At 45.6% G+C, this 15776-nt stretch overlaps 1 protein-coding gene across 16 annotated transcripts in view; it reads left to right on the forward strand.

The window, feature by feature from the left end:
* The first annotated feature begins 1258 nt into the window (after positions 1–1258).
* The window catches only part of KDM6A (lysine demethylase 6A), a 152067-nt gene continuing 137549 nt past the window's right edge, over positions 1259–15776 (forward strand). For all 16 annotated transcript variants that reach the window (XR_014618872.1, XM_084295670.1, XM_084295671.1 and 13 more), the window contains exons 1-2: positions 1259–1473; positions 1795–1858. Coding sequence is in view for 15 of the 16 variants with exons in the window: in XM_084295670.1 (XP_084151796.1) it covers positions 1310–1473; positions 1795–1858 (228 nt within the window). In the remaining variant the exon portion in view is untranslated. The remainder of the gene's footprint in view (positions 1474–1794; positions 1859–15776) is intronic.

A 15776-nucleotide genomic window follows, 5' to 3' on the forward strand; every position in this document is an offset into this window, starting at 1 on the left:
CCGCCCCCCCCACACCCCTTAGGCCCCGCCCCTCACCGCCCGCGCGCGCTGCACGCCTCGCCACGCGCTCGTCCGTTGGCGGGGCGGCGGCCGACCAACGGCCGACACCCCCCCCACACACACACGCTCCAACCGTCGGTTAACGGCGGTAGGGAACCCCTCCCTCTCGTCGTGCCGTGCGGTGCCACGGGGGGCGGCCGCGGCCGGGCTGAAGCGCCCTTCGTCTCCTCGCTGCCGCCCGCAGGCAGCGCCGTGCCCGCTGCCCGCTCCGGGAAGCCATTATCGGCCGCCTGTGCCAAGGCGGCCACGCCCCGCCAACGGAGCCAAGCGAGAGGGCGGCGCGGCCCCCACCCCTCAGGCGTTACGCGAGGGTCTGGCAGCGATGGCGGGGCTGAGGCCCACTGCCCCAGCCCGGAGCCCCCGTTACACAACTCCGCCCGCCTCACTCCCCAAAGCCTCCCCCCACCCTCTCCGCGTCTCCCTCCGCTTTTAAAGGCGCCCTCGTTTGACTGACAGCCCGCCCGCCCTCTCACCATCCGCCGATCCCCTTGGTCCCGCCCCCTCCCTCCTCCTCCAACCAATGAGGCGAGGGGGGCGGGGCTGCGAAGCGGCCGTACCGCGGCGGCGGAGCGCTATGACTGACGTAAGTCAACAAAGGTCACGTGCGGCGCCGCGGAGGCGGCGATTGGCCGCGCGGGGCAGGGGCGGGGCGCGCGGGGGGGGGGGGGTGGAGGAGGCGCACGGCGCTCGGCGGTGGCCACAATTCGCGCAACTTCGCGCCGCGGCCGCACAACTCCGCCGGGGCGGCCCCGTGAGGGCTGGGAGGGAGGGGGGTGAAGCGGCGGCACGGTGCAGCCCCGCTCCCCTTCCCTGCCGCCTCTGCAGGGCGCGGTGGCGGCGATGTAAACACGGCTGGGCCGCTGCCTCCGCCTCCTCCTGGCCTCCAGCGCTGGGGCTCCCTCCCCCTCTCCCTCCTCCCTCCCTCCCTCCCTCCTCCGAGCAGCGGGGCTTCCCCCCGCCTCCCTCCCTCTCCCCTCCCCTCCCTCCCTCCCTCCCTCCCTCCCTCCCCCTCCCTGCCGGCTGTTGTTGTTGTAATAAAAGTTGTGGTGCGTGTGCGTGTGTCGGGCACCCCGCCCCGCCCGGCGCTGGGGGGTGTCGGGGGGCTCGCGAGAGAGGAGGAGGAGGAGGAGGAGGAGGAGGGGTGGTGGCGGAGGTGGTGGTGGCGGCGGTGGGGGGGGGGGGAGAAGAGAGAGAGAGAGAGAGAGGAGAAGCGCCTGCGATCGGCGGTTTTTAATTACGCTGCGTTTCCATGAAATCGTGCGGAGTGTCGCTCGCCGCCGCCGCCGCCTCCTCTGCTGCTCCTTTCGGTGATGAGGAAAAGAAAATGGCGGCGGGGAAAGCGAGCGGGCAGAGCGAGGAGGACTTCGCCAGCTTGACAGCCGACGAGAGGGAAGCCCTAGCCGGCCTCGACAGGTACCCGCTCCCCACGCCGCCCCGGCCGCCTCCGCGTCCCGGCTCGGACCGCGCTCCCCCCCCCACACCCCCACCCCAACCTCAACCCTCTCCCCTCCGCACCCCGCTCCTCTCCTCTCCTCTCCCTGCCCGTCCCGTGCCCGTGTGTGCGCCCGGCCCCGAGGCCGCGCCGTGCCTTGGCGCTGGGCTGCGGGAGGGAGGGAGAGGAGAGGAGAGAGAGAGAGAGAGAGAAGGGGGGGGTGGGGGGCCCGCGTCTCCGTGTGTCGCTAACGCCTCGCTCCTCTCCTCTCTTCTCCTCTCCTCTCTTCTCCCCTCCCGCAGCCGCCTCTTCGGCTTTCTGAGGCTTCATGAAGATGGCGCCAGAACGAAGGCCTTGCTGTTAAAGGTACGAGCGGGGATGGATGGGGAGGGGAGACCGCCTTGGGGGGGTGAACGGAGGGGGAGGGGAGGGAGGGAGGGAGGGAGGGAGCGGGCCGCTCCCCCGAGTGTGTGCGAGTGAGTGTGCGTGTGAGTGTGCACCGGGCCCGGGCGAGGCTGCGTGTGCGCGGGGCACCGCCACATCCGCAGCCCCCCCCCCTCCCTCCCTCTCCCCTCACACCGCTCCTCAAGGCGGGGGGGGGGGGGGGTTGGGGGAGCCGCGTCCCGGCGGGGCTCGTCCTGCCCCGGGCCGGGCCGGAGAGAGCCGGGGGGGGGGGGGGGGCGCGGGGGCGGCTGGGGAGAGAGGGGAGGGGGGGGGGAGGCGGTGAGGGAGAGGGGGGAGGAGGAGGAGGAGGAGGCGGCGGGGGGAGGGCGCGCGCGAGGCGCTGCTGACGTTGGCCTCTCCCCGGAGCCTCCCTCGTGATTTTGGCCCCGCGCGGCGGGGGCCGTTGGCGGCGCGCGCGCTGCCCGCCGGCCGTTGGGCTTTAAAGCATATCTTGTGGGGGGGGGGTGGAGAATAATAATAATAAAATAATAAAATAAATAAATAAATAAATAAAAAAGCGGTGAGGAGGGGACACCGCGAGTGCGGGGCGGCCGCGGGGACGGTCCCAGCCGCTGCCGGGCGGAGCGGTGCGGTGGGAGAGACGGTGCGGGGTGCTCCGGGGGAGCCGCGTCCCCTGCCTGCCCCCCCCCACACACACAGCCCTCAGCCCTCCTCCTCCTCCTCCTCCTCCTCCTCTTTCCCTCCCCGCTGTCCCGGCTCGTCAGGGCTGCGCGAAAAGTTGCGGGCCCTGTCATTGAGTTAAGTAATGGCTGCTCCCGTCGGCCCAAGATGGCCGGACAGGGAGGAGAAAGGGAAGGGGGGGGGGGGGGGGGAGGTAAACACGAAACAAACAAACCGAGGCGCCGAGCACGGAGCACCCCCACCCTCCTCCTCCTCCTCCTCCTCCTCCTCCCCCTCCCTTTTTCCACACGCACACCCCCGGTGAGCACCGAGGGAAACTCCCGGCTGCGCCCCGAGACTTGGCTCCGGCCGCCCCCCCCTCCCCCGGCTGCTCCCCGGCTCCGCGGAGCTGCCGTCGGCCCTTATCAACCTGTAGCACGTTGGAGCTGCCGGGCCGCGAGCCGCCCACAAAGGCTGTGCGGGGCCGAGCAGCGGCGAGTCGGGTCTGGAGCCTGCGCGCGGGGAAAACACAAAATAATGATAATAAAAATTGGGCTCTGAAAGCACCACACGGCCGAAGCAGGGGGGGCTCTGTTCCTCCGGGTCCCGCTTGCCGACTTGTTCCTGTCAGGAGCTCCGCGTTTGACACTTTGTTCAGCCTATTGTGTTGTGTTGTGCCCGGGCTCTGCGCGGATATTTTCACGTGGAGATATTTTTTTCTTCCCCCTTTCCCCCCCCCCGTATTTTTTTTTTTTATTCATTTTTGCTTGGTTGATCTGGAGCCCCAGCTCCATACTGCGTCGGATTCGGTGGCTTAGGCCCTCGGTCGTGCTTGGATGTTTATTTCTGGCGTAATTCGAAAAGCTCAATGTCAGGACGTGGGGGGAGGGACAGGGTGAAAAGCAAGTACACTTTTCTTTGTGCTTATATTAAAAAAACAAAACAAAACAAAACAACAACACAACAAAACAAACCTCGCTGTTTCGGTTTGATTTTTGGAGTTAGCTACTAAAGTATTTTTCCAGATAAAAAGGTAGGGGAGTGACACGTCAGACCAGTTAAATAACGTCCATTAACTGTTAGTGGGCTAGAACTCAGGTCTGCGGAGTGAGTGCTGCTGAGGCTATCGGGAGCGTTACAGAGAATCGTATGGGATAGAGCTTAAGGAGGCCAGCTGGAGAATAAAAGCACCGTATTAATTAGGTTCTGTCACATAACATCACTAGGTTAAGTTTTATTTTGCATACTGTAAATTTAAGGAAAGTGGGCAGCAGTTCAGCACGTTGGATTTTGAGTTATTTCTTGCCTATGATGCCTTTATTTTTTTTTTTTTTATGTCAGTCAATTACAGTTTTAGTATTTACAGTCTGTGTCAGGTCAATGAAGTTGTGCAGCTTTTTTGATATTTTTGAAGTACGTTTCTGGGAATGCTGTTGAATCTTCTCTTACTGCATCAGTGTATGACTCCATGGAGCGAATGCTATTTATTTTTCTAGATTTTGATATTCCACCTTGGTTTTCTGACAGTGTTTTGGATGTTTATGAATTGCATGCTGACTTAGGAAGCATGTTCTTTGTAAAAGTTGTCACTGAGAAGAGTAGATTGTTGAGGAAGTCGATTAAAATGTTACTGTTCAATGCAAAGATGTTTCAGAGGAATTTCATGGCTTGCACCAGATGCAGTTTTGTTCATGCCTTTTCCCTTCTTGGAACACAAGTGCTTCAATTACTGTTATCAATAAGTAAAAAGTTGTTATTTTTGAGATGCTTGTTATCCAAACAATTCATTTATCTTTTTTTTTTGTGTGTGTGAAGCTTTATAGGTTCTGTAAAATCTACACTGCAAGGGAGGGTTTGCAGTAATTATTCTAGCAGACCATTTAAATCTCACTTAATGGTCATTTTTGTCGCAGAAAGTGTGGACATACATGTGTGCATTTAATGACTGGGTTTTGCAGGGATAACAACAAAATCTTTCCTTTTGTGCATGGAGCAACAACAGCTAACAAAGACCCTGGGCTCCATAATTATGAAATCCTAACTGAGTGATTTAGGAATCTGCAAGGCAGTGCATTGTAAAGTAACGTGAGGTTTCTGTGGAAAGCTAGCAGGTAAGGAAAGCCATGGAGCCATGTTTCTGGAGGAATCCTCCACAAAGCCAAAAGAGTGTCGGGGCTTCCCGTAAGGCGGGAGCAGCACATCTGCTGTGGAACCCTCTGGAAAGGGGGAAAGATGGGGGGGGCTGCTGTGATGCCCGGTCACTTCCCCTGTGGTCAGGGTGGTGGGAGCAGTGTGTGTGTCCCTAGGGACTGGCAGGGGGAGGCGAAAACCTGGGTCCCCAGTGTCTGGGGAACCTCTCCTTTCTCTGCCCCAGCCCGTGTACAAGCAGCAGGGCTTTGGCATGCACTTGGGTTCGGTGTCTCAACACCACGAGGTGCTGCCCCAGTTTTTAGGGGGGTTCACTCTGCAGGAGGCGGCGTGTTGGCTTAAGCTCTTCCAGGCCAAGCAGGAGATCGTGTGGAGCCTGAGCCGGGGGACCTCTGGCTTCGTGAAGCCACACCCTGGCGGGGTTGAACAGTAAGAAATCCGGGATCTCTTCCAGGGATGGAGGAAGCTTCGTGTCCGGAGCTTTAACGTAGCTGTGGGTTTTGTTCATACTGCAGATCTGGAGCAGAGTCCCTGTTTTTGGTAGTTTCACTTTGTAGGATATCTGATCGTAGTGGAATGAACTAAACTGCGTTCTGCTGCTGGGTGTAACGAACGAAAAGAGCAGATATGACATCAGATCTATACAATATTTATGGGGAGTATTGAAGATACTGAGTAAAGGTCAGCAGTACTGTGTTGTTGCTCCATGTATTGGATGTGGGATAAGCCGGTAAAAAAAAACAAATCAAACTTTTATGTAATTGTGTACGCACTGCTAGTATTTGTGACAAAGAAATAGAATTTGCTGTTGTCAAAAACTGTTTGTTTTGCAGAAAAAGAGCTTGAAAATAATAGTTTGCAGCTACTGTGGTTTTGGGGTAGAAAAGAGGGGAAATTGAAAGAGACATCTCCTTTCAAGGCAGTTGAAATGCTGAAAATCCAATGTAGCTGGTCTCGTTTAGGCGAAAGTGCATGCAGTTGCACTTCTATAGTTGACAAGATGTGAAGGAGCAAAAAACCCTGCTGGTGTCCTGATGTCTCTTTCTCCCAGAAAGATGTTTGTTCTCACGGGAGGTGGACCTGAAAATTACTTGGGGGGGGGGGCACATGCTGTTTTGGAAGTGAACTGCAGTTTCCTTTTCCTCTTTATTCCTTTGATTATTATGGTGTTTTTTTTTAATTCTATTGTTTTGCCAAAGTGGACTCTTTTTTCAGTGACAAATCTTTGTTTCATAAGCTATAATTATTTGGCTCCTATACAGATTTAGGTTGATGTAGTTGGTCTAATTTATTGGATTTAAGATGTTTGGTAATTCCTATTTATTGAGCTTAATCAGTTTGTCATATCCTGTGGACAAAATTTGAAGCATGTTTCCATTTAACAGTATTGATGTCGAAGTCGATACAAAGAGAGATGAAGTAGTTTCTTGTAATATACCAGTTTTAGGTCTCTGTTACCTTTTGGGGTTTTGTGGACCTTTTGTTTTGCAGCTGATTTTTAAAAATCATGTTTTCTTTGTGCAGAGGCCACGCGTGTTGACAAAAGTAACAAAGCAATCATCTGTGCTTTTATTTAGCATACAAAATAAGCACACAGAAACAATATTCTTTCGCCTTCGTTATAATTGTAGGTGTTACTTGTTTAAAAATAGTTCTGGACAGTGTGAATTAGTATATAGCGACTTCGTCCCTTCGGTGTTGACATTAATGTTAACTTTCTACAAATCTATAATTAAATATCCTCAGTTTTAATTGTAACAGGCTGCTTGAAAAATAATTATGCAGGAAAACATTTTAACAGATTAGTCTAGGTGTGGTAAAGTCTTTTTTTTTTTTTTAATTTAATAACTTTGCAAACGTTTTGGCTTAATTTATTTTCATCAAAACCAAGAAAAATTGCTTTAAAAGTAATTATACTGTTAGCCTCACATAATGGCAGTGCTGGGAATTGAGAAACTGGGAATTGGTACCATGAGACATTTGTAAGCCATTCCAGGAAATGGGAAGCCTTTCCAGGTTCTGTAAATTTCTGTCTCAGCTGGTCCTATGTTTTATTTTATTTTAATTTATTATTTTTTTTAAATGCATTCTGCATTTCTTATTTGCTTATCAAGCGTACTGGCTGTTAATGTGGAACAAGTTGGAGTTGGTTAACGTTTTGCGTTATTGTGTTAGGGGTGGAACTGGTTTCGTAGCCCCGCCTGAGGGTGCCTGGAAGTTGAAGGATTTGAAGTAGAATTTGTAACTGTGTCTATTGGATAGCTGGGAATGATGTACAGATTTTAAAGATCAGTATTTCTCTGCATGCTGCTCGTGTTTCATGCTAATATGGTGGGTTTTTTTAGGATCCAATTAAGGTAACGGATGACACATTCTACAGTTCATGGTTGTACCATGTTTATACTTTGAAATTGCAATATTTTAAAACAGCCTATATGATATTTATCTATCTTGGTACTTAAAGACTTAATTATATGCTTGCAACATTTGTATTGCATCTGGTATTAAAAATAACTCTTTTTATATATATATGGACATTGCACAGTACTTTTTGCTCAAGTATGAGCCACTTGGAATGTTTTCATACTTCTCAAAGCTGGTGTTTAAGGTGTATTTCTTTAAAATAGTGGGTTTTGTTGCTTAAAACTTAGATTTTTGAACATTTTGGGTCTTTCTTAAGTTTAAAGTGCAGGGTTGTGACTGCTTCCTGAGGGCAAGGAAAAAACTGGTAAAGTTAAAATTTTACTGTTGTCATTTTAATATATTAATGAAAAGGTAAGCAGGGACCTTATCTCTCCAAATAACATGATTTTGTAGAAGTTCAGTTAAGATTGCAGGAAAACTTTAATACTGGTCATTGCATTTCAGTAAGCTTTATGTTCTCTATCAGGAGACTGTCATTAGGGAATACAAATACCAAGAGTTTTCTTTGTTATGCAGTCTTTCCATGTTTTTTATGGAATAAATGTTGCTACATACGGCATCTTCTAAGTACTTGTCTACCTGGTCTGTGGAGGCTGAAGTGGTACATTTCTGGAAGTGACACATATACATAGACCTAAGACAATTCATGCTCTACTACCTTAATTGTTAAATAGACAGGGCAAACAGTAGGGATGGTGAAGAAGAGAGAAATACTGTGTTAATATCTTCTGAAGTAAGTGTTGAAAGCATCATCTGAAAATCATACTGTGTGCTCGTTCTACGTACCATTTTAGAAAAGAGTAGATGTTCAACTCTGCTTGTAGAGCCATTTGTTTTCTTTACGTTTGTACAATCAGAGAATATTAAGGGGAATTATGGAAAATACTTATGGCTATGAAGTGATTTTATAGTGATTAATGTTTATTACAAGACTTCCTGGTACCAGAATTAAATGCTGTGGCCCACTTTTTTTTTTTTTTTTTTCTTTATCCCACTGGGAGTTAGGCGAGTTTACGTTCTGTGGAGAAATTAAGCTTTGGTTTCCAGCCTTACAAATTCATGAATTAGGCTTCAGGTTAATCATGGTTAGTGAACAAAAATATCCTTGTTCTTGGCCCTCAACTGAGAGGGTTTTTGGGTAACGGGAGAGATTTGGCAATACTTTCAACCTATTGAAATGGAAATAAACGTGTATTTGTGAAAACTAAAATGGTTATGTAAAACCAGTTACTGCTGTAACAGGGGGTTAGATGAGTTTCTGCAGAAAAAGGCTAAGCAGGTGAGTGGAGGGTCTGAAGTGAGCACGTTGCTGAGCAAGGTGACAGGTTTCAGCAGCTGTTTGGATAATTCCAGAAGCTGATCTGTTGTCATGCTCACGCTGACTGCTTAGGGGTAGGTAGGTGTATGTGTACCTATGTCAGTCCCTTAGTTCTGACCCGACTTGTGTTTTACCTTTACAACTGGTGTAAGCTACGTTTGTTGCAATCTCCCTTCCTGGCGAGGTTCTCCAGCTACTCTGTTGAAATGTAACGTTTCAATAATCTATCTGCACAATTAGAAATAGAAGTGATGCTCATTAAACTTCAAGTAGCATTATAGGGACCAGTTGACTCGTTGTTACATGCGCTAACAATGTTAATCCTGTTCAGTAGCAGAGTACCTCTTTGTAGTTAAACAAACAAGACAATGCCCAACGCCGTGGGCCTGTACGGAGCCCTACAGAGGCTGTCAGGATTTGTATAGAAGTACCTGAAAGCATAATCTTGGTACCTTACAGAACAGTTTTGTTGTAAGGAAGGAAAGGAACTGTGTTTGTTAATGTCTAATCCGAGTTTGTCAGACCAGAGGAGTCCTGTAAAGTAAGAGAAGAGTTAAATATTTTATTATATATGTTATTGGTTTGCAGATAAGTGTAATAAAGAAATCACCCTAGTAGTTGTAATGCCTCCTGAGGAGAGTCTGTTTTCAAAACCAATCTGCTCAAAGCCTGCTTTCAAAACTAGTTCTGTTGACACCCTCAGAAGTACTGTGTGCCTGCCATTTGATAGAGTTTGCATTCGAGCCTAATAAAGTGTGTTGAATGGAACATCGTTGAAGTCAGCTAGGGTATTTTTGCAGCGAGTGGGGTGGGTCAGGTATTATTCTTGATACCAGATACTATTTTCTGTATCTAAAGAAAGCTGGGGAAGTGTTCCCTGTGCAAATAGAGCACTGTGTGAATGAATAAAAAGTCCCTTCAGCGCGTCTGTGAGTTGCAGAATGCTCTTGCTCAGATACTTTCACTTTAGAGTGCAAGGGTGCATGGATCGCCGTCAGAGCTGTTCTGACGAAATAGCTGCCTCTACGGTTCTTGCATTCGCTGCATAGCATTCGTGGAAGAAGCTTGCTTAATTAAGTTGTATAATTAAGAGATTTTTTTTTTAAAGGGAGTGACTAAATGTGTTATGAATTACAAGCAGAACACTATATATCTACATGTGAATTTCCTTTGTGGTAAGTTGTTAAATTAATTGTTGTTTGTTAAAATGGCTGTAAGTCATTTCCTTTTCTCACAGTGGTGTTTTGAAGATTATGATTCACTTTTCAATATAGATTGGCTACTAAGTTCTGAAGCAGATTGACTCGTGGATATGCTTTTCATTAAATTTCTGGTTGCATTTGAAGAATTTCAAAATTCTGAACAATTTCAGGATATCATTTTTAGCATTAGTAAAAAGTTCCAGTGCAACAGCTTTTAAAATGGAGCCAATATATCTTTTTTTTTCTGTAATATTGCTCCTTTCATTGGACTTGCCATTTTCACTTTCTACACGAACACTGTTTTACGATTTAAAAACTTACTTGCACGAGAATGTAGAGGATAATAGTGAATTGAAGTTAAGGCTTTAGTTTTATGCATTTTTCCTGTAGGCAACAGAATTTTGAGTAGTCTGCGTGTGTTTTTGTCCCTGCGCTGCTTCTCATATATGCTCGTAAAACTGTTTTTGGGGTCTGTGCAGTAAATCAGGCTGGAGAACTGATTCAGATTAAAAAAAAAAAAAGTTAAATAATTTTTAAAAATAATATATATTTTTTTTCTTTAAAAAAAAAAAAAGGAAACCCCTTAGTTTTAAGAACCAGTACAGTTCATAGTGCAGACTCAAAAAAAAAAAAAAAGGGTGCATTTTTGTAGTAAGAGAGATTTGAGAGCCTACCTGGTATGCATCCCTCTTAGTGTGAGGCAGTCTCTGGAAGGGATGTTTGTAAAATGTGCTGAGGCCAAAAGGATTGGTCTCTTAATTTCTTAAGGGAAGCACAAGTCGCTGGGATTATGTTCCTTTTGGAGAAGAAGGATGGAGTGAGCCCAGCCTTCTGGGAAGGTTTTTCAAAAAGAATATAATGTTACAACAAAAACAAGAGGTTTGCAGTGAAAGAAAGGGACTGGAAGAGAGGTTGAAAAGGAAGGTTCAGGAAGAGTGGGAAACCAAGGAATTAAATAAATGACATGGTGATGCAGACAAAATGGGGTGGTGGTGGCAGCAAAGCAATAGAAATTACAGGATATTTATATTTAGTCTCTTCTGCAACTACCTGAGACTTGGTCCTGGCTACCATCTAACTGTTACTCCTAACTTAAGGTAGCATTTATGCAATTAGGTGCTGTTCCCTGCCTCAAAAGGTTTTAAAAGCAGGGTAAACAGGAACAGAATAGGCTTAAGAAAGTTAAGGAGGGTGTGGGGAGAGTGTGAAAAATCCCGAGAAGTAACATGCCATCAGTTCTGAGTACAGTCATGCTTCTGCTTTCTCCTGTTTCTGATGTAAAAGTAATGTATGGTAGACAAAGCAGCTCATTTTGCAGAAACATTGGCTGTGTCTTTATCGTCTACTGCTGCCTCCCTTCCCCCCCCCCTTACCACCTTAGGAGGGCAAGAGCTAAGAAACCTGCTGCTTCTGCTTTTTCCTTGAGGTGAAAATGAAGGCCAAGAAGAAACTGTCACGTGTCTGTTCTCAAGGCCTTGCTGCCTTCAGATTTGAAGGATGGAGAAAGCTGAGCAAGTATGGGAAGTGTAGGTGGATATGTTAAAAGGGCAAGAAATAGTTTTAAGTTTGGAATTTGAAAGCTTGAGTAAGGGAGAGTGATGCTGATCTTCAGGATGCACCAAAGCGTAGAAGGAGTACAAGGCGTAGTGGGAGGATAAGCAAAATGGAAAACATCCATTACATAACATCAGAAAGCGTGTCACAGCAGCCTCTGATGGGAAAGAAAAAAGTGGAATGGGATTGGGAAGAATGAAGAAGTATAGAAATTGAATACATCGGTTGGTAAACTGTAAAAGAGCTGCTGGATGTGTTACAGATACCTAGCTAAAGGTAAACGAACAACACCGTTTCTGAAACCTTTGTGCTCTTAATCCTTGGTGGGGTGAACAGAAATGTGTCGCTGTCTGTGTATTTGTAAACTCTCCTACCCTCTCTGGGTTTAATTATTGGGAAGCCAAAGCCTTTGAATCTGTGATTTCATGAATGCTTGTGCATTGTAAGTTTTCAAAAACCAGAGACTCAAACTCATTGAAGGGCCATCTGATTTGACATGTTACCTGTTAAAAAGATTAGCAGATCAGGCTTAAAGACCCTTTTGTGCTTTTTGAAAAACAAAACAACAACAACAAAAACTTGTGTTTATTTTTGTTTACTTTTAAGAGAAATTGTTCTTTTTCCCTTTCTTGGTTCAAAGGAAGGGGTGTGACTGTAACTTCTATAATTTCTGGAAAAAAAATCCCTAGTTAGAAACTTGTTCAGCTAATTTTGGATCAGAACACTACATAATCCTCTCCTCAGTGCTTAAGAGTTGGTAAAATTAAATAAATAAAAATATGTATGAAAACAGAAAAAGGTGTGAGAGGGATGCATGTCTGAGCCAGCCTCTTCTGGCCTCTCTATGAAAGTCTTCAAACATGCTCTTAGCATAGGAACACATATAATATAAATCATGAGTTAACTTTCTGAATTGTAAGGGAGGGCTTTCTGAACTGTCATTACTATATGAAGGAAATGAGTAGCTGAAATGGCTTTAATGCCTCTTTTGTTTACATGTAGAGGGGATTGAAGTTTCAGATGCCTTCATCCCTGGAGGTGCTCAAGGCCAGGCTGGATGGGCCTTTTGGGCAGCCTGGGCTGGTGGGAGGTGTCCCTGCCCAGGGCAGGGGGGTGGAACCAGGTGGTCCTTAAGGTCCCTTCCAACCCATTCTGTGGTTCTGCGATCAGATGCTCAGACCAGAATGCAGTTTTCGTGCCTACATAAAATGAGATGACAGATGGGTCTGTGTTAACTAGTGAGCAGCAAAAAGTCTGATTTTTAACCATAAATGGACTCTCTTAACCTACAATTTCACATGTTAAAGAAAGTTATTAGATTTGGCGGTTTTCTGGGATTAGTTATACACTGTCCATATTCGCTGTTCCAGTGGGATTTTTTTCTACGCACAGCATCAATATGAGGCACCTTTTCAAGTTTATTTGATCTGAATAATTTGAGAATAGTATTAGCGGTTGAACAAGACGTAGAAAGGAGACACATATTACATTAAAGAAAATGGAAAGCCCAGCAGAAGTTACATTGTGGTTTACAAAGCTATTGCAGAGAGGTCGTTGGGATAGCTGAAGGAATTGTGGAAGGTTGTTTAAGGATTCCTTAGATAATTGTGCGTGATAGGGTTAGGATTGTTGTCAGGACTGCGATGACTAATCTTGACGGTTATCTTCAGTTAATCTGGGAATGTAGGTGTATTCAGAGCTGCCTAAGGAAGAAGATGCAATAGGAATATTGCAGTCTATTTGTTCCCTGTCAGTAAAAATGCTGTCATCTCAAGTTGTATTTTTCTTTATTAGTTGATTTTCGTCCCCAATGGCAGCTTGTTTTTTGCTTTTGAATGGTAGGATGTTTTCCTGTAATGCCAGTTGTGAATTTAGAGCTTTCTGGCATTGTGGCCAAAAATCTGAGAAAAACTATGACTCCATTATACCCAGTGAGAAAGGAATCTTTTGTACTACTTACTTTTAATTGCTAATTAATCTAAGTCCTTGGTAGTTCGAAAGAATGGAGTAGCTTATGCCCTCCTCTTCAGACCAGCGTTTGCTACTCAGATGCGGAGACTGGTGGAAGGGGTAATTTTTATTGTGATTTCTAGATGCAAGTGATCTTCCTGAGAAAGTGGGTGAGCATAGGCATTTTGTACCAGATGCTCTTGGGATTCAGGGAACGTGTGGCACCTGTGGAACTGAGGAACAACTGGGGACTTCGTGCTTCTTGTGAAGGTGTCACAGCCCACCCCAAAACCCTTTTTGGTTTTGCCTCACTGCTCTGCTTCAATTTCTATGTTTAGTGATAACAGGTATTGTCCAGGCAAGCAGCAGAGATCTTCTATAGAGAAAGCTTGTTGATATTTGGAGATTGTTTTAATTTCTTCTAGACTTTGTGAAATATGAGTTAATGAGATTAGATTTCAGATTCCTTAATAGTCAAACTTTAGCTCCAGTATGTTAGAACTCAATTTTGGGGCGGTTACTCAGCACAGATAGGTAGGAATTTCCTAACACCAGGAAACCGCCTCCTGAGCAGTGGGTAAGCAGATCTGCAGGCTTACCAACTGAAACGGGGAACCAAATTTCTACTACAGGTCATTCCACAGCTTTTTCCTCGGGCTTTCTCACTTCCAGAATCAAAACTCAAAAATGGAACAAACTGATTCAAAGCAATTCATTAATGACTGGCTTGATGTCTGTCAGGCTTCAGACAGCTGGAAAGGAGAAAAACGTCTGGTCTGATCACTTCATTTTCACTAATTTTCTATAGCATGGGAGAACCTTTCCAGATCTTTGTCATGCCCTTGCTGAAACTGATAAAAAAATTCTGTGTTCTCACAAGCAGGCCACTTGTTTTGCTTAGCACTTTTTTTTTTGCCAGTGATTATCTTTTCTAAATAATAATAAATTAGTGAAGAATAGTATTTATTAGTACCTTTGCATATTGGTACCCCAACTTTAAAGTTAGTGTATTATGAAATCTGGATAACTTTGTGCATACTTGGGTCTCTACGTTGGCAGTACCTACATAGAAGTTACTCTTTTAACATCATTGCACTGTTACGTGCAATACCAAAACCAAAACCAGTAAGAGTGCTCTGCTGCTGCCCTAGTCAGAAGGTTGAGCCAAGGTGTATGAGTTTGTCTTACCCTGGTGCATGAGCAGGCAGAACTTGGTAGAGCAGAACTGATGCTTCTTTAAAGTAGGGATGCTGCCTGTAGCTGTGGCTGTCTGTGCTGTTGGGATATTATTTGTATTAATTTCAGTTTTCAGTGTCTTCCGTGTTTTCTGCAGCACGAAGAATTCCAATCAACCTTAAATGTTGTTATAAGTAATGTAGTTTAGAGCCCAGGCCAATGTGATCTTGCTACCTGTTATCTCAAATGACCAGAAAAGCGATGTAACGTCTTACTTATTGTGCAATGATTGCACAGGAATTGGCTATGGTTATGCAAAAATATTCTCTACATGAAAACTATTCAGAAGTGATAGCTTTTAAGGAAATAAACATTTGTTGGAGCCTTAATAAAAGGTGCACTGCAAGTTATGTGATTGCCAGTTAATGCATGTAAAATTTCCCTGCCAGGATCGTGGTCTGAACGTGTGTGTAAGAGAAATGTGTTTTTAATGTATGTTGCTTTGCAGTTTTGAAACTCTTCTAGGATAAATAATCCTTTTTATTTTAGAAGTACTGTTCACATTTTTAATCTTTAAACGGAGTTATTTCTAAGCTTTTTTTAAAGGGCAGATTATAGAAATGTGAGAACTGCAGTGACAGTTAAATTTGTATGATCATATGTGTTTCTTTTGCATTTTATAATACTTGAAGGTTTCAATTTTAAAAAGGAACTTTAAAATAATATTCTGGCACTCTTTTTTTTTTCTGCGTGTGTGCAGATTCTTTACTCTTCAACTGCTGTGTCAGCCTACATTTTGATTATAAGCTAGTAGGTTCCTTTAAAAAAAAAAATTGGTTTGGACAAAACATTGGAAAATACAGTTCTGTGGATTAAATCTGCAGTGTAAGAAGAATGAAGAGTGTTATATAGATCTGCAGATAGAAGAACATGATTAAACAACTGGTACATTTTTAAGATGATGCAACCTTTATGTAACTTGATATTTGCTAACCTGGTAGGTCATTTAAATAGAAGAAATTCCCATTTTGTTTAGAAGTTAAAGAAATGAGTTCCTAAGCAAGTGGGGCAGGTACCATGGTATTGCCTCTCGTTCCACAGTCAGATCCCACTGTTTAAAGTGCTGCTTCAGAATAATTTTGGCTCTTTGTGTGAAGGTGGGTTGTATTTCATGGAAATGCACGTTAAAAATAACTGTTGGGTTTTCTTCATTTGTATCAAAATCTTGGCATTTGGTTTTCCCTTCGGTTGGGTCTCGTTATAGACTTGAAAGGAAGATTCCCTGAACTTTGGCAGAGGGATGCCTGTTGGGAAGCCCTCCTGCACAGTGCTTGCTCAGGGGATTGAGCGACACCACGAGAGGTGGAGTTTCCATGGCCAGTTGACATTTACTGCAGAGAAGTGCCCATGAAGTTGCACATCTGAACGGAGCTGTAGGCCTGTGTAT

This window comes from Netta rufina (assembly GCF_964035555.1).
Source record: "Netta rufina genome assembly, chromosome: 1".
Lineage (NCBI taxonomy): Eukaryota > Metazoa > Chordata > Aves > Anseriformes > Anatidae > Netta > Netta rufina.